Source organism: Ahaetulla prasina, chromosome 2, assembly GCF_028640845.1.
Source record: "Ahaetulla prasina isolate Xishuangbanna chromosome 2, ASM2864084v1, whole genome shotgun sequence".
NCBI classification, from domain to species: domain Eukaryota; kingdom Metazoa; phylum Chordata; class Lepidosauria; order Squamata; family Colubridae; genus Ahaetulla; species Ahaetulla prasina.
Window position 1 is genome coordinate 109492514 of NC_080540.1, and position 27202 is coordinate 109519715.

A 27202-nucleotide genomic window follows, 5' to 3' on the forward strand; every position below is an offset into this window, starting at 1 on the left:
ACAAAAAGATGCTTCCTCTTCCACGGAAACTGTACAGCCTCAGCTAAATTTTCCAATTATTTCCAACATTGCTCCATTTTATAGTCAACTTCTTTCAAGTGCTATAGAAAACTTCTGCATGGATTGTTTTACTGTAAGTGGTTGCCATAGTGACTTAATTTTCTACCAGCATACCTGAACCAACATAATCAATAGGTGTTATGGATTACAGCACAAATTAAAGCCCTACCAAGTATACCTTCAGCTACCCTGAAATTAAGATTCTTTTGATTTATTTAATATTTATAATATATAAAAAATCAATTTCCATCAAACCGTGTGTGATTTGGGTAAAGTTGTTTTAAGCAGTCACAATCCATATATTTGTTATAGTATTATTCACAATAGTATTGATAATATAATAATATCATAGCAGTAATACTTAATATTATCTTCTTTAACAACTCTCAACTTTAACCTTTCCTCTTTTTATGTCTTTTCTAACGTCTGTTTCTATTGTCTAGCCATTGATAAAATACATCCCATATCAAAAAAATATTCAGTTTCTTCTTTATTCTTAATAGTATGTGTTAATCTATCAATTTCTGCACATTGTAGTATTTTCTTAATTACATTCTCATCTGATGGAATCTCATCCTTTTTCCATTGCTGTGCAAATACAATTCTGGCTGTGGTTAGTATATGTAAAACCAAATATATAATCCTTTTATCATATTTTCCAGTAGGATGCCCAACAAAAATGTCTCTGGTTTAATTGTATTTGTATACAGTATTCTTTTTTTTCTCTTTTATATGAAATAAGGGAGTTATGGTTCTAGGGGAGGGATGGGAGTTTATGAATAATTAGCATATTTTAGCTTATGATTGGCAAATGCTATACCCTGTATTTGCTCTGGGAAGTCCGGGTGGGGTATGGGGGGGTGAAGGGGGTGGAGGGTGGAGAGGAGGAGGGTAAATACTTGTTAAAATTGTGGTAAAACTTTTTAATTAAAAAAAAATGTCTCTGGTTTCAGGTCTATATGCTGCTTTATCATTTTTTCCAATCAAGTATGTATTTTCATCCAACATTTTTTAACTTTTGGGCATGTCCACCACATATGGTAATATGAACCAGATGATTGATTACACTTCCAGCATTTAGCGGATCTATTTTTATACATTTTTCCCAGTCTTGCCGGTACAAAATGCCATCTATAAAACATTTTATACAAATGTTCTTTATATGCAGTTGACATAGTCAATTTAATATTTCTGTCCCATAGTTTCTGCCATTTATCTAATTCTATTGCATGTCCAAAGTTTTTACCCCAAGCAATCAGTCTCCTTTACCTGCTCCCTTTCAAGTTTAATATTGAATAAATACCAATATAATTTCTCTATCAGTTTTTCATCTGTTCCAGTTACTATCTGTTCTAGTTAATTCTTTGTTAAAACCATACATTTTAGCATCTTTCTCGTAGCGAGATTGTATCTGCTGTGTGGCCACCATGCAATGTCCATCCCTTGACTACTAAGTTCTGGTTTGGTTTTTAATTCCCCTTTTTCATTCAAAATATCTTAGCATCTTACAATTTTTTCCATGTTAATAACATTAGGATCTACCAATGCTTCCATACTGGAAAGCCAGACTGGTATTTTCAAATACTGTTCTTTTATTTTAAACCAAAGTAATAACAATGCATTCCTAACATAGTGTCTTTGAAAATAACCATGTATCTTATTCTTCCCATACCATAAGAAAGGGTGCAAACCTAGTTGGAGGTCGTGACTTTCTAAGGTTAATAATCTTTTATGTCTTGGGCTGATCCATTCTTTCACCCATGTGAATACCGAGGTTTGATAATACAATTCCCAGTCTGGTAGCCCAAAGCCCCCTCTTTTTTTGGCTTCCTGCAACATTTAATGAGCCGCCAAGGCCAGGGCTATTGTGGTACTGACATGCCAGCTTTTGCTGGATGCATGAGGGCTGTATGACCAAGTCACAAGTGCAGCTGAATGGGGAGGGTATGCTAAGTGGCAGTCAGGGCGTGACACAAGCACAGTGCATCTAGGGCAGCTGCTGTTATGTAGGGAATGCCATGGGAAGGGAGTGCTGGGACGCTGAGACACCTCAGGAAGAAAAGCTACTGGAGTGCGAGTGACTTACCAGAGCAACTTGAGAGCTTCCCTGCTGCTTCTGCATTGACTTACCTTGTGGAATGTCCACAGGGAAGATTGCAAATGGCGATAATGTGATGTGGACACTGCAATTATCTTAAATGCAAGCCAGTTGACAAGTATCTAGATTGTGATCATGTGACCACAGGGCTGCTAGTATGTCTGGAACTTCAGAGATGTTCATAAATACGATTGTTAAGTACCAGCGTAATTTTGAATGGTCACTGATTAAGTGCTTGTTAACCGAATACTATCTGTACTTTCTTACCACACTCCAATGGATTGCCTTGCAAACCTTTTCAGGTGTATGCACCTCACTTTGGAGATGACTGTTTTAAGGGAGGAGAAGATATAAACCCACAGAAGTTCTTTACTAAATAACTAAATCTCTTGGTCCTAATGATTAATACTGTATTGCATTACAATACCTGGGGTAGGGAATGTCAAAAAGTCCATATAGTGAAGTGACTAGGGTATGACATTGTTTCCATTACATGAATATTACTGATTACACTCTGCCTTCATTATCATTAACTACCTTTGCATTGCAGATATAATGCATTTTATTTCCGTAAAACTGAGGTGTATGTCTGCTCCACCTTGATTGGCTATCTCAGTTAGGTATAAACCGTGTATATAAAAAACATACAAATAATTAGAAAGAAATCACAGCTCCTTCCATAGCTCCACAGACACACGGTTCCTTATTCAGCACTTGGCATTACCTGGCATAAAGTTTACCTGAGGCAACTAAGTTAAAATCTCCAGGCTTTTCCCTTTTCTCTATCCTTCCAAGTTAATAGATGCTTAGCTAGCCTTTTGATGCCCTCAAGAGACATCTAGGTTTTGTTTATATAGTTCTTTGTAGCCAGGCAACATGTTGCTTCCTGCCCTGCCAGGCTCAGTCCTTGCCTCTTATCTGCATAAGGCAAAGCAGATATTGGAGCTCCAATCTGATTTTACAGCATCAACCAACTTTAATTCAAAATGAATCATTTCTTCAAATAATTATACAGCTCAAATAGTTATAAAATTAAACATGTTTCAATTTGACATAAAGGTATATGAATTCTCTTTTTAGTAGGAAGCTACAATTTTGCTAAGGGAAAATCAGAAAAATGTAATGCATAAAACTCTGAAGTTTTATTTAATATTTATTACAAATGCATCAAACCATTTAAAAAAATATTTAATTAATACATACATACAAATAGAGCAAAAATAGTGCTATGTTACAGTCTCATTACCATATATTACATTCATTTATTTATATCTAGTCTCACCTGTTCATTTGGGATTCACATAAAAATAGTGGATTAAATGCTAGTATGAATATACTGTGGTAAGTGGCATACTTATTTTTTGTTGTTGTTACAGATTTGCAGTTTTCAAAATATATTACATGAGATTTACACCTGAAGTACCAACTTCAAACTTTTCAGGTATTATGTTCAGCTGATATTATTAAAAAGCACTGAACAAAATCACTTATTCTGCAATCCGTTTTGGCCAATCTGGAACTCTCTAGACAAATTGGACTAGAACTTTTATCATGCCAAGTCAATAAAACTATTGGTTATACTGACCAGAGATGATTATTCCACATATCTGGAACCTTGCAGATTAGGGCAGGCTATTTCAGATACATTTGAAAGGACCCAAAAAAGTGACAAAAAACATTCATTGTTGAGTGCATTGATTTTCAAGGTTTTGCTTGGAAGACACATATGTTATGGGATAAACATTCTTTTTGGTTTTCTTCTTGTGCTTGGATATATCTTCAGTTGCACCAAGATGATTTTCTTCAATCTTTAAACCAGGGTCAGAAGTTAACCTATAGTTAAAGCAACCATTCGAGTTTCACATTAAGTATAAACATTAACCTGACTTCAAACTACATTAAGCATGCCATCAGTTCCTAGTTCCCATATGACTTAGCTTTTGAATGCTATTCTAATTTCATGCCAAAAAAGGAAAAAGTGGATAGAAAAAAGCAAACACACAAATATTAAAAACAATAAAGCAAACCAGTTAGCTAATAAATTACATTACATAGAGGTATCGTTGGAAGCTTAATAGTATGCTAGATTTATTAGCCTAGGTTTCACATCATTTGATGGATATATTTGAGATCTATTTTAACTGAGCTAGTATAAAAAGTGCATCAATTAAGGTTATATTGTTTCAAACAAGTTACCAAAAGAATCTGTGTTGCATAAGTTAAACTACTTTTTGAACAACCACGCACCTTTTAACACAAGAACTAAATAAATAGGCAGAAAATCTTTTAGAAAACGGGAAATGGTATCACTGTTTGTGTGAGGAAGGGGTTCAGTTTACTGATGTATTATTAAGTAATTATGGTTATGCAAAAATAAATGATATACAATTTCTAAATGATTATGGATATGAATATAGTTTTTGACATTGTTTTAAATCTAAAAATATTAATAAGTTAAATTATGTCTCCAAATTTTGGAATTTGATTATTGTTGAGGAGTTATGGTTGCATTGGCCTGAGTGTTGCTAAAAAAAAAAACATTGGAAAAGTAGTAATATTTCTGATATATTAAGGATTGAATTCAAGAGATCTGTGAATTCATCATTTTTGAAATGGCAAGTTTATCACTAATCAAAAATGAGGAAAACAGAAGTTTATTGAGAGAATTGAAATACCGTATATACTCGAGTATAAGCCGAGTTTTTCAGCACATTTTTTGTGCTGAAAAACGTCCCCTCGGCTTATACTCGGGTCTATACGCCTTATACTCAAGTTTTTTTTTTTTTTAAGCCCCTCGGCTTATACTCGAGTATATACGGCTTATACTCGAGTTTTTTTTTTTCTTTTTTTCACATTTTACCGGACTGAAGCCCTGCCGGTGCAGTGAGAGGGCGGGGCGGGGGAGCCGCCAGCCTTCTCAGCTGAGGGAGGGAGGGGTTCCCCAACCGGTAGGTGCCTCATTTCCCACCCTCGGCTTATACTCGAGTCCCCAGTTTACCCCAGTTTTTGGGGTAAAATTGGGGACCTCGGCTTATACTCGGATCGGCTTATACTCGAGTATATACGGCTTATACTCGAGTTTTTTTTTTTCTTTTTTTCACATTTTACCGGACTGAAGCCCTGCCGGTGCAGTGAGAGGGCGGGGCGGGGGAGCCGCCAGCCTTCTCAGCTGAGGGAGGGAGGGTTTCCCCAACCGGTAGGTGTCTCATTTCCCACCCTCGGCTTATACTCGAGTCCCCAGTTTACCCCAGTTTTTGGGGTAAAATTGGGGACCTCGGCTTATACTCGGATCGGCTTATATTCGAGTATATACGGTAATTGTAAAATATATTCGAAAAGGAAAAAAGATACAAAAAAAATATTGATAATAGTCGCCCCTACAGTAAAGCCTAATCTGATTTAGGTACCGGTATTCTGTCCTCTTTGAGATGGCTTTTGAAATGAAAAGTGCAGTCTTATTGATCATATGCATGTTCGTTCCCTGCAATAGGTAACTCTTTTTTAGTTTTAGTTTTTTAAAAAATAGTTTTTATATAAGAGTTTATGTAAGCAGCCCTTTCTGAAGAATATAATTTGCCATCAACAAGAAGGTGTCCTATGTCTTCAATGGCTGATGCTCCACAAATATACAGTCTTTCTTTAATTAACACTCCATTAAACCTCCATGTCTTACCATGGAGTCCAGTTGTTTAAAGCAAGCTCTTGAAAAACTGTTCTGGGATGTTGAAGCATGTACATTATTAAATAATTTTCTAATTGGGAGGTTTATTTGTGTTGAGCCAGCCACTTCAGACAGTTGATATATGTAAGTGCATTATACGTATTTTGAAATATTGGAGAATCATTGATTTTTGTTAAAAGGTTCTTCAGTTTAATTTGGTCGACTGTTGAAATTTGACCTTTAATATGCGACTTATATAAATGATTTCCCCCTTTTGTTTTATCTTCTTTTATTCTATTACACTGCATAGCTATATTTTTTATAGTTTTTCATATATTTATTTTCCTATTTTAATCTTTGTCTCATTCTTTCTGTAAAGCTTCAGATAACTTAAAATCTCTACTAATTTTTGCAATTTACATTGGCAATACTATAAAGATGTAAGCAAATTTTTAATAATTAGTGAACGCATGCATGGAATGTAGTGAAGAAAGATAAGTTGCAGCTAAGTGAGAACTCTTACATATCTTCCAAATAACTTTAATCCACCTTCAGGGAGATTTACCCCACATTTGGGGGCAAACCAACCGCAACACTTAAGACTAACTTTTTCCATAAAACATGAAATGCCATTCCATAGTCCTCCTCTAAATTTAATATCCTTCCTCTGTAATCCCATTATCTCTTCTGCCTTCTCTAACCACTGAGGGTTTTTACAGATCAAGCTTTCCATTCCCATATACCCACTTCACATATCACTTACTGTATATGCATTCAATTCACACTCTATTTACACTCTGAATCTGCAACTACTTCCAGCAATGTCCACGATGCTCTCCTGATAGTAGGTGTGCGCATCAAAACAGGCAAAAAGCAATGGTGTCATAATTAACAACCTGTCTCTTTGCATATGTGTGTCATTTTGCCTATTTTGACCATTAATATGGACATGACTGCCCATCTGCTTCAATTTATTTTTAAACAGCAACATGTATTTTAAAAGGATTCTTGGCATAATGTTGACTTAACCCCACAGTTCCATTCACTTAGCAAAATGGATGGTATTTACATTTTAAAAACATCTAAATCTTTTCATAATTACAGCCCTGTAATATAAACATTCAATAATCTTAAATGTAGGTTAATTCTAGAGTAGGTCTCCAAACAGAATTGGTGCCTTTAAGAGAATTTCTATGTCAAACTACTATTTAAGTTATGTCTCCAAATAGAAATATATGCTTATATTTAACTAAATTAAAAAAAGCATTTTATTGAATGGAAAATAAGCTGCTCTATTTAACTCAGTAATTCTGTGACTTTATTCCTTTTCAAATTTACTTGCTGCATAGTTTTATAACTGAGTATGAGGGGTGGGGGTGGCTAGCTAAAGAAGCTGCAATATCTAAAGATGATAAAATCGATAAGTATGCAAGTTCTTCTCTTCTTGTACTTAATCCAGGCCTCTGTGGCTCAGACTGCTAAGACACTCTGTTATTAACAGCAGCTGCTTGCAATTACTGCAGGTTCAAGCCCCACCAGGCCCAAGGTTGACTCAGCCTTCCATGCTTTATAAGGTAGGTAAAATGAGGACCCAGATTGTTGGGGGCAATAAGTTGACTTTGTATATAATATACAAATGGATGAAGACTATTGCTTAACACATTGTAAGCCGCCCTGAGTCTTCGGAGAAGGGCAGGATATAAATGCAAATTAAAAAAAATCCATCAACTATCTTGGTGTCTAATTGCAAGAAAGACCCTCCTCCACCGGAATATTTTACAGGCATCGCTTGCCTTCAAAACAGCTTGCCTTAAGAAGTTGTGGGTGCTCCATCACTGGAGGTTGGACTGTCATTTGTTTGGAATGGTGGAATCTCCTTCTTGGACAGGGGGTTGGACTAGAAGACCTTTAAGGTCCCTTCCAATTCTGTTATTCTGCTACTTCCCATGGGGAGAGAGAAGAAATTACACATTACACAAATTTCTAATGGGTCTTCCTAGGATACAAAGTAATGCTTAGGCATCTCTAAGGAGTCACTAAGTAGCTAAATGGGATTCAGATAAAATGGTGTCTCAGGGATTCTCCTGAGGACAGCTAGCTAGTAGTCCTCTCTGAAGGAATATTAAGGAACAGGCTGCCCATTTTAAGAACAGCAGGCAGTTTCACCAAATCAGCATTCAGGTGTGAATAATAAATATCACCCCAAGAAATTACTGCTAGGTATGGACCTGAATTTGACTGCCCAAAGACACCTATTTCTGTCATTCACTCAGAACCAGTTACATTCTCTCCAACCCGTCAGATAAGAGTTCCTGCTCACTGAACGCTCAGTATACCTCCCTGTATTAGTGATACAGGAAGATTACCACATCCTGATTGAAAATGCTACAGAGGGAGATCATGAGGGCAGAGGTAAGAATTAAGGGAAGTGGTAGAAGACCGAGTTCTCTAGCATGCTGGAGAACACTCATCCAAACCATCATTGGTATGATAGCATATGTCACACCTGATATATTTGGACTACCTTGCTATTAGCAGAGTAACAAATGATTTACTCAGTGCATTGGCACCTTTTTTCTGCTTTGGAGCAGGTAGTTTGTCATTAGTCATCAACTTGGATTTTCAACAGTGACAAAGATGGATGGATGATGCTTAAGTATTCCCAGTGAAATATTATTTCATGTCCTTGTCCTTGCATCTTTTAATGAGTATAGGCAGCTTAGCATGGATTCCTCATATAAAGCTTTAAGTCGTCCCATACTAGTGCCCTCTTCATTGTTAGAAGCTCAGTGTTCATGGTGAATGCTGGTTTGTAAAGCTTAGCAAACACTATAGCACACACTGGTTTTGTGAAGGGTTGTGTCAGAATTATTCATGAACTGGAATAGGGCATGGAAACAAAGTCAGCCAATGAAAAGGCATAGCAACTGGGTCAGCCAATGGAGACTGTTTGGAAACTGTATTTGCTGGAGGCAGCAGGGAGCCTGGGCGTGGCTTAGCAAACAAGTCTGGACTAGTCTGTCTGCTGAATTGAAACTGAAACTAATCTCTACTGTTTTTTCCTTTGCCTGTGTATTTTTTGCTTGTAACTCTCTACCAGGTTGGAAGAATCTGCTGTTGGTATTGTATGTGTTATTATGTATATAAAGAGAAGTTAATACATCCTGCTGAATCAGTTATCTGTGTGTGCTTTCTGGATGTGATTTCTGTAACAAACTCTGACAGATTATTTAAACATGATTCGATTTCATGCAAGAGTTAAGCAATGGTATTTAGAAAGCTTAACTTATTATAAATATGCAGTAATTTATAATAAGTTATTTATAATAATTTAATGTCACAAATGTGCAGTAAAAACAATACACCAAGTGTGACTTTCTCAAGCAACCCCCCCCTAAAACAAAATCAGGATTCTTTTAAAAGTCTTAAAAATAGCAAAATGAGTTGAATCCTATTCTTAACCATGTTAAGATTCTGGAACTTGAACTATCTTGAATCAGTTTCTGCAGCCAAGAAATTATTGCACCAGCTTGAAACAGTCTATTCCAGCGCCTTCTTCAGATTCAAGATTTTTCCAACTGCTCCTAAGAAAGCCAAGTTTAACGAACCCTCTAGAAGGAATACATCTTTTCTTGTGGATCAGCAGTGGTATAAATATTTGGGTATATTGTGCTACTATTGAGTGGGTTAGACTGGATAGTTTTGATTGTGGTGATTTATCATTTATCCCTGAGAGACAGAAGAAGAAGAGTGAGATAGTAAGTAGAAGCAGCAGTTACAGATATACTGAAGAAAGAGGTTGGCAGTTGAGATACTGCAGAATGCTATAGAAGGCTGAATTGAAAGGAAATTATTAGCACAAGACATTGATTAGAAAAAGCTCCATTTTTCCAGAGATAGAAATTGTTTGAAAGGAGAAAGTGCATTCCTGGCCCTTTAGCTGGGAGACCATTTCAGCCTGTATGGGGGTCAACAATGGAATCGAAAAACTAGAAGAAAACTCTTCCTGGACTCATGAATATATGGATTCATATATGAAGACAAGATAGCTTTTTTTTTTTAAGCTGCTGCGCTACTTATAGTTAAAAGGAACTGAAGAAACTCAGCACAGTAACACACACCCTTATCACCACAATGCAGTCTACATGGATTGCCTTTGAAAATCACCTAGCTGATATAGGTGCAAACAACAGCTTCCTGTTTGCTGATTGATGCTCAGCACCATGAACACCAACTTTATGAATCCTATACTAGTTTCTGGCTAATGAAGTTAAATGTGCCCTATTACTAATAATAAAGTTGCAGTGTTTGATGAAATAAAAGAAATACTGTTTAAAACCTTCCAAAACAATAGAATTAAACTTTTACTTCTTAATATATAGATAGAGAAAATTCAACAGTAGCCAAGAGACTGATAAACATCCATTTATATTCCAAAAATCAAACAACACTGCTTAAGAATGCTCAAATTACTGCACAATTGCACTTGTCTCAAATGCTGGTAAGAGACACTTAGGATTTCACAATCTAGTCTTCAACAGTACATGAACAGGAAGTGCTAGATGTATAAGCTAGATTCAAAAAAACAGAGGCACACAAAATCACATTACTAATATCCAATAGACAATGGAAAGAGCTACATTATTGGCAAGAAATCGATAATTGCTTTATGGATTACGCCAAAGCTTTTGACTGTGTAGACCACAACAAACTGAGGGTAGCCCTTAATAAGATAGGTTTACCGAGGGCATTTTTTCTCCTTACTGCATAAATTTGCATGATTACTAGGGAACAACAGTTACAGTGAAATATGGTGCAATTAAATTGTTCAAAATTAATTTTACACACTGCTACCTTCTTTAACATACATGCAGAGAAATGATAGACTACAATTAGAAACTGGAATTAAAAGTGTCAACAGCCTCAGATATGCAAATGGTGGGTCTGGAAGAAGGAAAAATTGAGGAATTTCTTATTAAAAAGTGAAATAAGCCAGTACAAAAGAGTTTCTGCTATTTATTAAAAATCCAATATGCTAAAAGGCAATGCCAACATACATAAACAGATGGATAAGCTATTCAAGTCTTCTTATTTCCAGATTCAAGCATTCACAAATATGGTGACTTAGTAAAACAAAGATGCCTATTACCTGAAAGAAAATCTAAAATAACTTTATACAAAATACTGAGGTACAGAGATATCATGATGGCAACAAAGGTATATATTGTCAAGACTACTATTTTCCCAGTTGTAACAAATAGCTCTGAAAACTGAAACACTAGAAAAGCTGAAGAAAAATCAATACCTTTGAAGGAGAAAATTACTATGAATACCTTAGACTGGAAGAACAAATACTTCATCGATAGATAAGGTAAAAACAGAATGCTTGCTGGAAGCACAGATAACTAATCTAGTTTAAATACTGTGGTCACATAAAGTCAACTCTATAGTCATTGGACACTATCCTGGCACTTGGAAAATGCAAAAGAGATAAGAAAAAAACCCCTACATGACTAGATGTCATCAGTGATGACACAGTATGACTTTAAAAGAACTCAAAGAAGCAGTTAATGACAGACAATTGTGTCAAGGATTGGTATTCAGTAAAGTTTAGAAGTGACCAAACAATTTGTAAGATGAAATCGAGAGATAAATTGACTGCAGATTTAGTTTTCAATGGTTTTTGTATACACAGTTAATATTTAAGGTAGATAACAGTATATTTGGAATTTAGAATCACAAGACAGTATTTGAAACTAAACTATGTACAAGAGGACCATTTATTGCTAAAATGCATAAACTTTTGTTGAAATTTGAAATGGAAGAACAAGTGGAAGAGTAGTGAGCAGAGAAGTTTGGATAATATTTATTATTTTATTTATTCATTTATTTATATCCTGCCTTTATTATTTTCATAAATAAGTCAAGGTGACAAACATATCCAACACATCTTCATCCTCCTATTTTCCCTAAAACAACAATCCTTGTGAAGTGGATTGGGCTGAGAGCGTTACTGGCCCAAGGTCACCCAACTGATATTCATGGCTAAGGCAGGACTTGAACTCACAGTCCCTTGCTTTCTGGACTAGTGCCTAAACTACTAGACCAAACTAGCTCTATCAATATATAGAGAACAATGGGAAAATATATAACTGAAAAAGAGAAAGTTACATTATAATTTAAATGAGAACTTTTATAAAATGATGTACACCTGATATATGACTCCAGAAAAAGTATCTAAAATGTATAAAGATGCTGCAAATTTACGTTGGAAATGTGGAAAAGATGAAAGGTCATTTTATCATGGCTAGCAGGCATGAACAAAAGCTAGAAAATCTTGGGTTTGAATATGTATAGTGATAGAAATTTTTTTAAAGAGTAATATATTCAATTAAAAGTAGAAATCTTATTGGAACTAATAAATAGACACTTAGAAAAGAGTTATGGAAGACTTTTTATATGTAACTGCTGTAAGATTTTATGATAAAAATGGAAAGATTCTGAAATATGTATGATGGAGAAATAAATGGTAACGATGACAGAACTAGCAGAAAGACGGTAAAATTGTCTGAATTAAAGAAAGGACTAAAATATATTTATTACTAGCAGGAAGTTCCTTATGGACTTTTTTGCTGAATTTTTTTTAAAAAATGAATGGATTTGATGATTAGAAAGGCTAGAGAATGGAAAAAAGGAAGTTATGTTGTGATCTTAGAAAGAGAGGGTAAAATAGCAATAGCACTTAAGACTTAAATACCACTTTAAAGTGCTTTAGAGCCCTCTCTAAGTGGTTTACAGAGTCAGCATATTGCCCCCAACAATCTGGGTCCTCATTTTACCCACCCCAGAAGGATGGAAGGCTGAGTCAACCTTGAGCCTGGTGAGATTTGAACTGTCAAATTGCAGGCAGCCGGCAGTCAGCAGAAGTAGCCTGCAGTACTACACTCCAACCACTGCGCTAGCACGGCTCATATATTTGTAATTGCTGTTAAGATTGGAAGCCATTTGTTTATAACTTTATCTGTCTTTTTTTCCTTTCTCTTTCTCTGTTTTTTTCTTTGTATTTTCTGTTCTTATTAGTTCACTTCCCTTACTCTTCTCTTTCAAACTTTGTATTCTTTTAAAAATATTTAATAAAAATTACATAAAAATAAAAAGGTTTATAAGTGACAGGACAATTGATCAACAAATCTACTTTGTGTTGCTGTCTGTACCTATTTGTCTTCAGCTAGGAGGTGCTCTGGTTGAAGTTGGGTTTATGGTAACAGCAGGGATTGCTGCTGGTGTATCACACCGCTCCCCCCCCCCCCCCGCTTCTCAGCAACTCAGCTTTTCTGCCTGAGTTGCTGAATTCCATTGCTAAATTGGCAATAACATCTCCAAATAATCATGAGAATCTGTGAAGAGGCACAATGAAATAGTTCAAAAAGGAGGTGTCTGTTATTGCCCAAATGTTTTCCAGAGCACCTCTTCGGAAAGCATTTTAGAGCCCTAAAGAAATCTTAAATGTCTGTCAGTTCACACAAAAGCTCTCATTACCAGATTATATAGGGGCCGGATAGCTCAAGCTGGTAATAGCCTGTTATTAAGAACACCGAAGCCTGCAATTATTGCAGGTTCGAGCCCGGCCCAAGGTTGACTCAGCCTTCCATCCTTTATAAGGTAGGTAAAATGAGGACCCAGATTGTTGGGGGGGCAATAAGTTGACTTTGTAAAAATATACAAATAGAATGAGACTATTGCCCTATACACTGTAAGCCGCCCTGAGTCTTCGGAGAAGGGCGGGGTATAAATGTAAACCAAAAAAAAAAAAAAAAAAAAAAAAAATATATCCAGACGTTCTGATAGCTATAATGTTCCACCCACTGCTTTAATTGCATCTCTACTTTCACATATTCCATACATGTTTACAGCCTTAATGCATCGTTCATACATTCATAAAGAAAAACAAATCCCTAGAGGCTAATATTATCGAGTCAATATGAAATAACTGTGGGTCAGATTTCCATCCTGAACTAGAATACAAATTAACTTTGAAATGCCAGGATGGCACAATCGCTAATGCAAAGGAAATCTAGCATGAGCACTACATTAAGGTGATTTTTTAAAAAACAACAACAGTAAGGAATACTGAAGTCCATAAGAATCGAGTCCTTTCCATTTGCTATTATTTTGACTTTTTAAAAAATGTTGAGAGTTTCAGACTAGGCAACTGGAGCTGGGATAGCACGCTGCATGCAATACTGAGAAAGTAGATGAAGAAATGTATAGCATAATGCATGCAGCGAAAAAACAGAGATGCAGGTCTGTGCTGATTGTCTTGCACATACATATTAGTAGACACTGACCTGGTGGTCTGAAGCAATCCTGCATCATTCCCAATTTTCTTATTTATAGCTGTTCTGTCAAAGTTTTTCTCCTCAATTTTCACGGTCTTCTTTTCTCTTTGTTCTATTGGTGGAAGAGGAACAACATTCATGGACTTAATTTGAAGGGTAGTTTTGAGATCATCCTTCGTTTCTTTAGCCAGTTCCTTGTTTTGAAATGCCAAGCAAGAAGATTCACACAAAGAATTACTGATATTGAAGCTGTCTGAAAACCCATGTCTCGCATCCTTCCTGAGGCTGATCAGTTGACCCGTTAATTCTAGGAAAAAGAATACAAAATTAAATCAGATTAATTCTTTAGAACACAATTTATATAGTGGTGTTGTTAGTATTCATGTTTACTCCTTGATGACATACCTTCTCCCAAACTTAACAACTGATGGGGAGAAAATTGCACACAAGAATTCTTATTAGAATAGTTTTCACAATGAGTCACTAATCTTACTAAAGCACTCCCTAAGATGATTATATTTATAAAAGCTCATTCATTTGTTTGTTCACCAATTATGTTATTCTCTTTTAGGATAAGCAATATTATGCAAAGTGCAGAAAAAGAGGCAGTAGTAGTAAGGAAAGGAACTTAAAGGTAGAAGCTTAAAAACAAGAAATCAGACTAAAGATGCACCTGTGTATAAGGCGGACCAAGATTTCGAAGAGGTAAGTAAGAAAAAAAAGGGTTTTGCCTTCTCCGGCCCCCAGGAGGCCTCCCAAAATCTCTGCACGCCGTTTTTCGCAAAAACGGGCCTGTTTTTTTTTTTTATTATTTGCATTTATATCCCGCCCTTCTCCGAAGACTCAGGGCGGCTTACACTGTGTTAAGCAATAGTCTTCATCCATTTGTATATTATATACAAAGTCAACTTATTGCCCCCAACAATCTGGGTCCTCATTTTACCTACCTTATAAAGGATGGAAGGCTGAGTCAACCTTGGGCCTGGTGGGACTTGAACTTGCAGTAATTGCAAGCAGCTGTGTTAATAACAGACTGTTTTAGTCTGTTGAGCCACCAGAGGCCCTGTTTATGCAAATAACAGGGCACATAGAGAGTTTGGGAGGCCTGCAGAGGCTCCAACTCAACCCGTCCAAGACTGAGTGGCTATGGATGCCGGCATCCTGGTATAATCAGTTGATTCCATCACTGACCGTGGGGGGTGAGTTGTTGGCCCCCACGGGGAAGGTCCGCAATCTTGGCGTCCTCCTGGATGCACGGCTGTCGTTAGAAGACCATATGACGGCCATATCAGGTTCGCCTGATACACCAGTTGCGTCCCTTCCTGGACTGGGATGCCATGTGCACGGTCATTCATGCCCTCATCACTTCCTGTCTGGACTACTGCAACGCTCTCTACATGGGGCTCCCCTTGAAGGGTACCCGGGGGCTTCAACTGGTCCAGAATGCGGCCGCGCAGGTGATAGTGGGAGCGGCTCGAGGCTCCCATATAACACCTATCCTCTGCGGGCTGCACTGGCTTCCGGTTGTCTTCCGGGTGCAATTTAAGGTGTTAGTGACCGTCTTTAAAGCGCTCCATGGCTTAGGACCGGGATACTTACGGGACCGCCTGCTGCCACCGGTGGCCTCCCATCGACCAGTGCGCTCCCATAGAGAGGGTCTCCTCAGGGTGCCGTCGGCCAGACAATGTCGGCTGGCGACCCCCAGGGGGAGGGCCTTCTCTGCGGGGGCTCCAGCCCTCTGGAACGAATTACCTCCAAAGTTGCGCCAACTTTCTGACCTCCGAGCCTTCCGGCGTGAGCTGAAGACTCTTTTATTTCATCGAGCAGGACTGGCCTAATAGTTTTTAATAGTTTTAATTAGTTTTTAATGGGTTTTAGCAAATTTTTACATTTTGGCCAATTTAAAATTAGTTTTTTAAAACTGCTCTTAACTTTTGTATTATTGCTTTTACTTGGCTGTAAACCGCCCTGAGACCTTCGGGAGAAGGGCGGTATAAAATTTGAAATAATAAATAAATAAATATTATGCATATTTTATTCTTTTTAATCAGCATTGAACAACTCAAGTTATTGTGCTTACACACACACACACACACACAGAGCAAGAGTCTACAGGTGTTTATTCAAACCCCTTAAACAGATCCTCTGAAAGCACCTCTGTTGTACAGATCTTGTTTATGAGCTCAGCATGGCAAGTGTCATTAAGTAACCAAGTTCAATGGGCATACAAAGTCTAGGAAAGTAGTCCACAAGTCAAATGTGTCAGGATACACGGCACGAGCACCCAAGGCACAGAACTGGGCACATTGCTCCAGCAATGCTCAAGTCCTCGCACAGGGATTAAGTAGGCAACACCAGTGCAGCCCTTTATGAGAGACAAGATTGTCTCTTCACGAATAGTCTAGTAGAATGGTGTTGTCCCTGTCTCCTCTCTGATCTACGTGGTTTTGGATCAGGAGCTAATGGGCGGCAAGTGCTCCAGGTCTAACTTGCTGCAGCTGTGGCTTGCCTCCCTCAGCCATCGACCTAGCTGAGGCTGCTCCATCACACATTGGGGGAGGCGCGCTAGACTTGATTTTTATCTCTGGTCAGTGGGTTAATGATCTGGATTTAGGAGATGTAGTGAAAGAACCGGTGTCATGGTCAGATCATTTCCTTCTTCGCCTAGACTTTCGGACTGCCGCTCACCACCGCAGGGAGACGGAGCCAACACGTTGGTTCCGTCCCAGGCGCCTGATGGACCCGGAGAGGTTCCTGACGGAGCTTGGGCTGCTCCCTGAGGATCTTACCCACGGCACGACTGAAGAACTGGTTGCGACTTGGGAACGGGCTGCGGCTGGGGAATTGGACCGTGTCATGCCTTTGCGGCCTCTGACCCGGCGTAGATCTCAATTGGCTCCCTGGTTCTCCGAGGAGCTAAGAGAGATGAAACGCCGGAGAAGACGCCTAGAGAGTACTGGAGGTCCAGCCGTTCCGAGGCTGATCGGACACTAGTGAGGTCTTTCACTAAGACCTACCTAGTGGCAATGAGGGAGGCGAAACGTTCCTACGTTTCCACCCTCATTGCATCGGCAGATAACCGCCCGGCCGCCCTGTTTCGGGTGACCCGTTCCCTCCTTCATCAGGAGGGACGGGATGACCCCCTACAGGGACGGGCTGAGGAGTTTAACGGTTATCTATACGATAAAATCGTTCAGCTTCGGGATAGCTTGGACCAAGATTGTGATGATCCAACCGAGATGGCGGAGACACGTCTTGTTGAGGTTATTTGGGATGAGTTTGATTCTGTGGCTCTCGAGGACGTGGACAGGTTGCTGGGGAGGTTACATGCAACTACATGTTTACTGGACCCGTGTCCTTCCTGGCTAGTGCTGGCTGCTCAGGAAGTGACACGAGGCTGGCTCCAGGGGATTATAAATGCTTCTTTGGTTGAAGGGGTTTTCCCCGCCGCCTTGAAAGAGGCGGTGGTGAGACCTCTCCTGAAGAAGCCTTCCCTGGACCCAGCTATTTTGGGAAACTACCGTCCAGTCTCCAACCTTCACTTTGTGGCGAAGGTTGTAGAGAGTGTGGTTGCGTGGTAGCTCCCCCGGCACCTGGAGGAAGCTGTCTATCTAGACCCGTTCCAGTCCGGCTTCCGACCCGGTTACAGCATGGAGACGGCTTTGGTCGCGTTGGTGGATGACCTCTGGAGGGACAGGGACAGGGGTTGTTCCTCTGCCTTGGTCATATTAGATCTCTCAGCGGCTTTTGATACCATCGACCATGGTATCTTGCTGCGCCGGTTGGAGGGATTGGGAGTGGGAGGCACTGTTTATCGGTGGTTCTCCTCCTATCTCTCCGACCGGTTGCAGACGGTGTTGACAGGGGGGCAGAGGTCGTCCGCGAGGCACCTCACTTGTGGGGTACCTCAGGGGTCGATTCTCTCGCCTACCCTGTTCAACATCTATATGAAGCCGCTGGGTGAGGTCATCAGTGGTTTCGGGGTGAGTTATCATCTGTACGCTGATGATACTCAGATGTACTTTTCCACCCCGGACCACCCCAACGAAGTGGTCGAACTGCTGTCCCGGTGCCTGGAAGCTGTACGGGTCTGGATGGGGAGAAACAGACTCAAGCTCAATCCCTCTAAGACGGAGTGGCTGTGGATGCCGGCACCCCGGTACAGTCAGCTGCATCCGCAGCTGACTGTTGGGGGCGAATTAGTGGCCCCAAAGGAGGTGGTTTGCAACTTGGGCGTCCTCCTGGATGGACGGCTGTCCTTTGATGAACATCTGGCGGCCGTCTCCAGGAGGGCCTTTTACCAAGTCCGCTTGGTCCACCAGTTGCGTCCCTTCCTTGACCGGGATGTCTTATGCACAGTCACTCACGCTCTGGTTACGTCTCGGTTGGATTACTGCAATGCTCTCTACATGGGGCTGCCCTTGAGGTGCACCCGGAGGCTGCAGTTAGTCCAGAATGCGGCTGCGCGAGTAGTAATGGGAGCCGCTCGTGGCTCCCATGTAACACCACTGCTCCGTAGTCTGCACTGGCTTCCTGTGGTCTTTCGGGTGCGCTTCAAGATTTTGGTTACCACCTTTAAAGCGCTCCATGGCTTAGGACCCGGGTACTTACGAGACCGCCTGCTGTTACCCTATGCCTCCCACCGACCCGTACGCTCTCATAGAGAGGGTCTCCTCAGGGTGCTGTCCGCCAAACAGTGTCGGCTGGCGGCCCCCAGGGGTAGGGCCTTCTCTGTGGGAGCATCGACGCTCTGGAATGAACTCCCCCCTGGCCTACGTCAAGTGCCTGATCTTCGGACTTTCCGTCGTGAGCTAAAAACATACTTATTTACTCAAGTGGGACTGGCATAATAGTTTGATTTTACATTGGGGTTTTATTAATATTCTTAAATATTTTAAATTTAATTTTAATTATTAGCCGTTTTTGTAATTTTGCTATGTTTTAATTTGTTTTAATTGTACATATCTTGTATTTTATTTCTGGCTGTACACCGCCCTGAGTCCTTCGGGAGAAGGGCGGTATAAAAATTTAATAAATAATAATAATAATAATCCAGTTAGCACTTTCGGTGGCCCAATCCTAAGCAACACTCGGCTCCGTACTTTCCTCTGCCGACTCAAACTCACCCTTCTCTGCTGAACTCGCATCCGGAGAGGGGTAGATTTATGACACTTATACACTTTATTCTTTTATCACTCTGATTATATTTAAAAGCATATCCTCCAACAAGAGCTCCTGCTGAATGTAACATTTTTCCTTCTCAACACCCAATTCTCACTTCCGTATATAGAACATACCAACAGCTATCTTTTTATTAGCATCTCACATCTTAAATTTTTTCATGTGTTTACGGGTTAATAAAAATTATAGCTTGATCTTTTTTTTTCTCTGTCTTATATACAAAACACAACATTTGGCCTCGTTCTATTCAGTTTTCAGAGCATTATCCCCCTGATGATGAACAGAATTCTCAAAACTCTACATCTGATTTCTTTCTATTATTTCATTGGATTAGCAAGAATAACATGGTAGGAAGCACTCAGAGCATGGCTTCTAGAATCCATTGCAATCCTTAATACAAATTTCCATCTGGGAAAGAGGAGGAGAAGGGCTTAGAATGGATCAGCTGGCAATAATTTCAGATGCTGCCAGTTTGTCTGTCTCACAGTGAATGCACTACAGGATTTTTTTTCTTCTACAGCCCCATCTGGGTCTACACCATTTTTGACCTTGATCTTTTTGTTGTTGTTGTTTGGCCAACTTTTTCCCCAATCCCTGGTTTAATGCCAATCCATTCTTTTTTTCAAGGGTTGTATGGATAGACATAACGATTGATTTTTAAACCCATTTATGCAACTCCAACGTTCAACCAGGTTAAAAAGAACAAAAGGAGAAGGAAACGAGGCCTTCCCCTTATTGATTGATTAGTTTCTTCATTGCAATCAGCTATTGACCCAGCAGGCTCTTCTGCTACTACTCTTAGGCCTGGGAGAAAGGCAGAAGCAACTCTGGGATTAAACCTGAACAGGCCATTCCTAAAGTTCAGAGGAACAATCTTTCTGAATAATAGAACTCTGTTCAGGTCTCTTACTGCTGCACAGGAAGGTCTCCATGGGAAAATTGTGAGTTAGTAATCTCATCAGATCCCTCAGAATTTGGCCAAAAAGACTGAAAATTCTCCAGAGTGAGAATTTATTGCCTACTCTGTATTCCTCAGTTCTTGTAACTTTTATCTCTTTTTTTCTTTTTAAAGCCTAAGCTGCCCTGAGTCATTCTAGTGAAGCTGCCTTTAAATCTAATAAAATAAATAAATAGCTCTGAACTCAGTTTCCAAACAAGAGGGACATGGAACAGTTAGCCTCTCAATTTATCAAGGGAAAATTACTACAGTATGAGGTATGCAGAGTGTTTATCAGAGTCCTTTGCATTACAGACTTTATAATTTTTAATGACATGTTATCAAGAAACCACTTCTTTAGCGTGTGAGTGTTGAAAAAAAATATCTTATACACTTTTTTCAATTGCCTAGGGAAATCTGTTTTTGCAACACTCTGGCTGGTTTGCCTCATCAGCTATTGACATTTCCTTTTCTTTCCTCCTACAGGACAGAACCTCAAGTGAAGATTACAATCCGAGTTACTTATGCGAACAACCTGTTGACTATCCCTCATACATAATGGGCCCTTTGTTGGGGCATCAATCACAAGAACTAGAACAAGCTGGATAGATCAAGTGTGCATTCTTCTTTAGATGGCAGGAAGAACAAGGGGTAGTGAATGAAAGCTTGGCAACAAGTATGGTGTCCACATCCAGAACTCCAAGTGCAATAAAATGTTCTCAATAATGTTAAAAACATTCATGTTGGGGGTCTGTATGGTCTATTACTCCAAGGAACTTAAAAGTAAGCCCAACTACAGCTTGAACTAGTGCATAACTCACAGATGACATTCCCTATACAAACGAAGCTTATTGCTACTGAGAAAAAGGAGATCTATCCTGGCAGGGGGCTTTGCTTTCTAAAAGTACTAGTGATCTGAACCACAGTAACATTCCTCCTATGTTTCAGAGAGATACCCTAAAGTGTGGAATTATAACACTTGGCTTTCTACATGGTTTCCAATTGTTGGGGAAAGTAATAAAAGATTAAACATAAAAGAATGAAAAGGCAGCACACAGCTCTCAACAACACTTCACAAACTGGAGCTAAACTGAGAATCTCCTATGCCCCTAAGCAAGACGAAGAAGTAATACATTTTCAAGATACATGTCCCCATTGTAAGAAAACAGAAGAGTTTGTGCAGCCTGTTCTATGTCTATTTGCCTCAATGAATAACCTATATTGTTTCAAGGTCTCTCCCAGGCTTCTGAATTCTCAGCTATGGCACAAACAATACTAAGCAAATCCCAGCTGAGACTACGCAGTGAATGTATAACTCTAAAAGCCTTTAAGAACCTTGGCCAGTTCCCACACTAAAAGGCAATATAGGATGAAAGTGGTGATTTACTAGGGAGCAGGGATAATTACCTTCTGGTTCATATTTGATTTTCAGTTCATCTAGCAGCACACGCAAATTTATGTTCTCACTCTGACAAGCTTCAAGTTGCTTTTCAGTTACAAAAAGCTTTCGCTCCATCTCTAAGACTCGCTGACTTTCAAACAAAGCTTTCATCCGCTGTAAAGATAATTCATTCTTCAAATTTTCTTTCTCCTTACTAACAAAAAGGAAACAAAAAGTAAGTATTAGAAAACATACAAAACATACAATTGCATAAAGTCAGCATCCATATCGCAGGTCTCAAGTCCTTCCATCTTTTTCACTTAAACCCCATATAAAGACTACATTAGGATTAAAAATGTGTAATATATGAAGCAAAATTAGCAGCCAAAACCATTCAAAAAGATTTATGGTGCTCTCAGTACAGAACAGTAATGACTTTTCTAGCCAGTAAAAATCTGTCGCTTATAGGAGAGAATACACGGGGGGGGGGGGTGTCAGACAAAATTGAAGGAAGAGCACAACTTCACCCAGTAAAAATATTATTGAATCTGGCTCATAAAGTAACATTAAAAACTTTGAAAATGGTGTATGTTTAAGGTATTGGACTATGACCAGGAAAGATCAGCTTTGGGTTCACCTTCAGATAGGGAAAGTCAGTGAGCGCCTTTCTCTCAGCCTAGCTCTCGTGTGTATGGTGGAGGTAGAGAAAAAGGGAAGAAACATCCAGAATTCTGAACTCATATTAATATTCTAAAGGGCGTTGTTCTTTTGATTTCTAAAATATCTACTAATATTCAAAGTTCCAGTTTTTTTGTTGCATGCAGGTGTGCTTTTTTCTTTCTTTATTTTTACATCCTCTGTAAATTGAATCAGTGGCTGGATAAAGAAGAAAAATTACATTTCATGCTATATGTACTCTTCTAATGCACTTTTCTAGGTAAAACATTATACAACAGGGTAAGCAAAATACGATTTGTTTAGTTTAGCATATCATAGGTAGTCTACAACTTATGACTATAATTGAGCCTGAAATTATGATAATAAATAGTGCTGGTTGTTAAACATCAAGTAACTGACTTAATTCTTTTTTTTTCTGCAATCATTAATGTGACTGAAAGATGTAAATGTAAATGAAAACAATGCTGCGTGTATAACAATGGCAACAGGAGATCGAATCAGGAATAGAGGTAAACATGTAGACATTGTAACCATGTAGAAATATTGTAACGGTACAGAAACTGAGTTGCTAAAGATGATTTGTTAAAGAGTTCGAATTATCAGCTGTACAGCTTTAACTGGGAGGAGTGTCAGGGTATAAAGAGTTAATAGCTATAAGCTGATGAGAGGTTGTAAGCGGTGGCAACCGGAAGCTGATGCAATGGAATGAGGCAGCAGGATTACTGCCACTTTAAGAAGCTAGGTTAGAAGCTGTCTATATAAGGGAAGCCATTAAAGGGCATTTCCTTCTCCTCATGCTTCTCCTCATGCATTCTCCTGATGTTCTCTCTCGCCATATATCTCAATTGTTCTCCGTGTGTCAACAGCTGTAAAGGTATTTAACCACGTATAAGTCTGTAAATATTTAGCTGTAGATAAAACCACTGTTATTTATCTAAAAGCCCTGTGTGCTGTGTGCTGCTCCCGGGTTTATCTCATAATACTAGTTACGCTGCCTAACTCTGACACAAATCACCATGGACATTAAGGAGTGCCACAGGCATCAAGCAAACCCATTGTCCCCAATGGGAATTTTTTTTCAGAAACCAGAAATAAATGCCACTTTCCAGCAACAAAAATCATAAATTATGGTGACGTGACTTTGGGACACTGAAAATCGTAAATGCGAGCATAAATGCTGAATACCCAAAATGTGATCACGTGTCCACTGGGACCACTTGGAATCTATGTCATAAGTATTTTTTTGGAGCGGGAGGTCTGTCAAAATGTAAGTTGAGGACTACCCAATGGTAGGATTCAAATCATTTAACAACTGGTTCTCTCCCCTAATGACCAGCTGGGTAGGCATAGCTCGGTGGTCATGTGACTATGGCCAACTCAACATCACTCACGTTGTAACACCTTAGCTGTTACAATGTAATAAGGATTAACCAGAGATGCAGTTTCTGTAAGCAGGGCAATAAAGATTAGGCTAGAAACAACACTAGAATGTTTCCTTCCTGCCTTTCTTACAGGATTTTTTCCACTGTTAAGTGGGAAAAAACAAAATAAGATTTCTTCCAACAACCGGTTCTCTGAACTGCTTAGAAAGTTAACAACCAGTTCTCCCGAAGAAGTGCAAACTGGCTGAATCCCACCACTGGGACTACCTATACATGAACTCAGCTCTTTTGTTTGAAACCCATATTGTGCTCAGCCATTATAACTTATTCAACAAACTGTGTCTTACTGTGTGACCCTGGGGTGATTCATCTAAGATACTAAGGCTGAATACGACCTGCATTATGTTTTTGCTAATTTCACACAACATGCTAAATCACCACTTACAAGCTAATTTCAAACAATATGCTCCTTAGTATTACTTGGTTTCAATGTAAAATGTTGACATTATGTAACATATAACTAAGGCTTATTTTACTAAATCAGTTAATAGTTAACTTTAGCAATGGTTATTTTAATCAAGAAAGTAAAAAAAAAACAATCAAGAAAATCTAACAATTTAGCATTTAGAGAAGAAGGAACTAATACTCTAATCTAAATGCGATGGCTCACTCAGGCTGTCAATTTCCACAATTAGAATTCACAAGACTCACTCTGAATTTTCAAGTTTCATTTGAAGCAAATCAACATAATAGCCATTTTCAAATTCAGCATCTTCTGAGGCATTAGACGGTTTCAGCTCTCTTGAGTTCTCAGATACCTTCTGGGTAAACAATTATTTAAAAAATTAAAACTAATACAATATTGGCCTTTGGCAATTTTAGCTATCTGTTAGTGGCAAAAAGGTATGGCAACAAATAAGAATATATCTGAAGAAAAATCATCCCATTCAAATGTAACAAAATTATGCTATACCTTGAGGCAAAAAAATGTGACTATATAAGGGAATATATAAATTCAGCTATCTTACAGAAGAAAAGTATCAAACGATTAATGAAATTAACAACTTGAACACCAAATAGGTATCTGTGGTATTTTATTGCTTTTATGCTTCTTGAAATCAGCCTAGGAAACACAACCATGAAAAAACATTTTGGGTTCTTATCCCAAAATGGCTTGCTCATTGAATATTAATACTTGTCTTTATATTAATGCAAAATTGTAACACCACTTCTCTTCTTTATTGTACTTCCTGGAACTGAGATTAACAGAGCACATTATTGTGTGTACTATTCCTCAGCAATGGAATTCTTCAAGTCTTTCAAGTATCATCTACAATTATGATGAACAATGTTTGGATGGGGTAGGGATAAAAAACACCCAAAATCGTCATTCTGCATCTGTCAGCGTTCCAAGTAATAAACCCAAGAACTTTTAAATCATGTACCAAGACAAGAGGCACAAGCGAGGTTTCAGGAAAGGAGTGTGTGAAAGAGCTCCCCAATGCATCATGGATATTCAGTGGCAAAATGATTAAATTATAACCGTGCAATTTCTGTTTCTCAGCTTCTAATGAGGTTTTAAGAATGGAATAGGAGCAATTTGCTTTAGAGAGCCCCAAAATTGGGATAAAAATGAAATGTGGCCATGCTTCTTCCAATCATGCTGTCAGCCCTGAAGCGAACGTGGCTGAGGCTATCTTTGAGGCTTCAGGGTTGCCACAAGGAAGAAGAAGGGACAGGGACGGGGGATCCCTGTGCGTCAGAGAGATGGCCCCCATGTTATTTTCTGCATAAATTCCTATGCGGGAGATCTATTCTCTTCAGTTGCACTTCCCAGGTATTTATGGTTAAATCACTCTGATTTCATGATTCTCTTTGTTACATTGGCTTATTCTATGTAATGCTTTCCAGTCTAATTCTATACCATTCCTTCACCAACTGCCAATAAAGGATTTGATAATTTAGTCATGTACGTACCATTGATTTTTCTAATTGTTTCACTTTCATGAGCAGTTCTTCGATTTCACCATTCTTTTGTTGAAGCATGTTTTGTAAACGTTCCAACTGGTCATGCTCTCCTTGTGAACCTTTCATTCTTAGAAGTGTAGCCATCTGCAGCTACAAATGAAATGAAACCAAATGTTGGTCGTTTTTAAATTACAAACATTTTCTTATAAAATATACAGGTAGTCCTCGACTAACAACAGTTCATTTAGTGACTGTTCAAAGTTACAACGGCACTGAAAAAAGTGACTTATGATCGTTTTTCACAGGTACAATCTTTCCAGCATCCTCATGATCACGCGACCAAAATTCAAATGCTTGGCCACTGGTTCATACTTATGTCAGTTGCAATGTCCCAGGGTCACGCGATCCCCTTTTGCAATCTTCTGATAAGCAAAGTCAATCGAGAAGCCAGATTCACTTAACAATCGTATGTCTAACTTAACGACTGCAGCGCTTCACTTAACAACCGTGGCAAGAAATGTCATAAAATGGGGCAAAACTCACTTAACAAATGTCTCACTTAACAGCATAAATGTTGAGCTTAATTGTGGTTGTAAGTCGAGGACTACCTGTATTCAGCCAAGTCAGTTCTATGAGATTTAACACCAGTTCTTTCAAGTTTTCGTTTGTACTGAAAATGCCAGCTGAAAATACCATGCATGGATGTTCTGGCAAACTTTCTGACTAAGAATAGCTACAGTTTTCATATCAACCAAAGCTAAAACCTTCCTAATATTTCATACCAATACATTGTTTTGTTTTCTACAACAGAATCGACCTCACATTTCTCAACCTTGGCAACTTTAAGATGTGTAGTCTTCAACTCCCAGAATTCCCCAAGCAAGATGTGGATATTTGTGCCAGGAAGGTAATGATACATTTTGCTGAGTCATGATTAAAGAAGGTGCCATGTACCATTGTTTTTTGTTTTGGGGATTCAAAAATAATTTGAGCTAGAAGGCAACTTGTTTCTTAAAAAGTAGCATTTACATAGCAAGTGACATTAATATTACACAGATGAAAAAGCTTTGTTACCTAAACACGGCTTTCTTAATTCTATAGCTGTATCTCATCTTAATTCCATAACAGTTTTATATATGTACAAAACAGAAATGCTTAGCTATTAGAAAGAATAAAATTCCAGCATAAATGATCCAAAGATTTATTTTCCTCTAACAAAATAAATTTTAAATGAACCATACCTTGACTCTTTGCAACTGTTCTCTGGTGAAATTATGCTGTTTTTGTAACAACTGATATTTTACTTTCATGCTAATTAGTTGACGCTCCATTTCTACTCTACGATCCTCTACCTATTGGGGAAAAAAATCCACTTAAAGTTGGTTCACATTCTAATGTATTCAATATTTATAGCAAGTTATATAGTCCCTCAGGAAAGCTAGAGAAATTATCATATAAGTTGCTTAGAAAAGTAAATAATGAAAGTTAATAACTTTGCCATATTATTCACCAAATCA

At 38.6% G+C, this 27202-nt stretch overlaps 1 protein-coding gene across 6 annotated transcripts in view; it reads right to left on the bottom strand.

Annotated features, from left to right (window-relative positions):
• Positions 1-3290: 3290 nt before the first annotated feature.
• SPDL1 (spindle apparatus coiled-coil protein 1) overlaps positions 3291-27202 on the bottom strand; it is a 56528-nt gene continuing 32616 nt past the window's right edge. For 5 of the 6 annotated variants that reach the window (XM_058169293.1, XM_058169294.1, XM_058169296.1 and 2 more), the window contains 6 exons: positions 26927-27037; positions 25695-25835; positions 24429-24538; positions 21684-21871; positions 14168-14465; positions 3294-3991 (listed from right to left, as the gene is read on the bottom strand). In XM_058169293.1, coding sequence (XP_058025276.1) covers positions 3838-3991; positions 14168-14465; positions 21684-21871; positions 24429-24538; positions 25695-25835; positions 26927-27037 — 1002 coding nt within the window. In that variant the 3' untranslated portion in view covers positions 3294-3837. Of the gene's footprint in view, positions 3992-14167; positions 14466-21683; positions 21872-24428; positions 24539-25694; positions 25836-26926; positions 27038-27202 lie in introns of all 6 variants that reach the window. The other variant, XM_058169297.1, reaches the window with a different exon arrangement.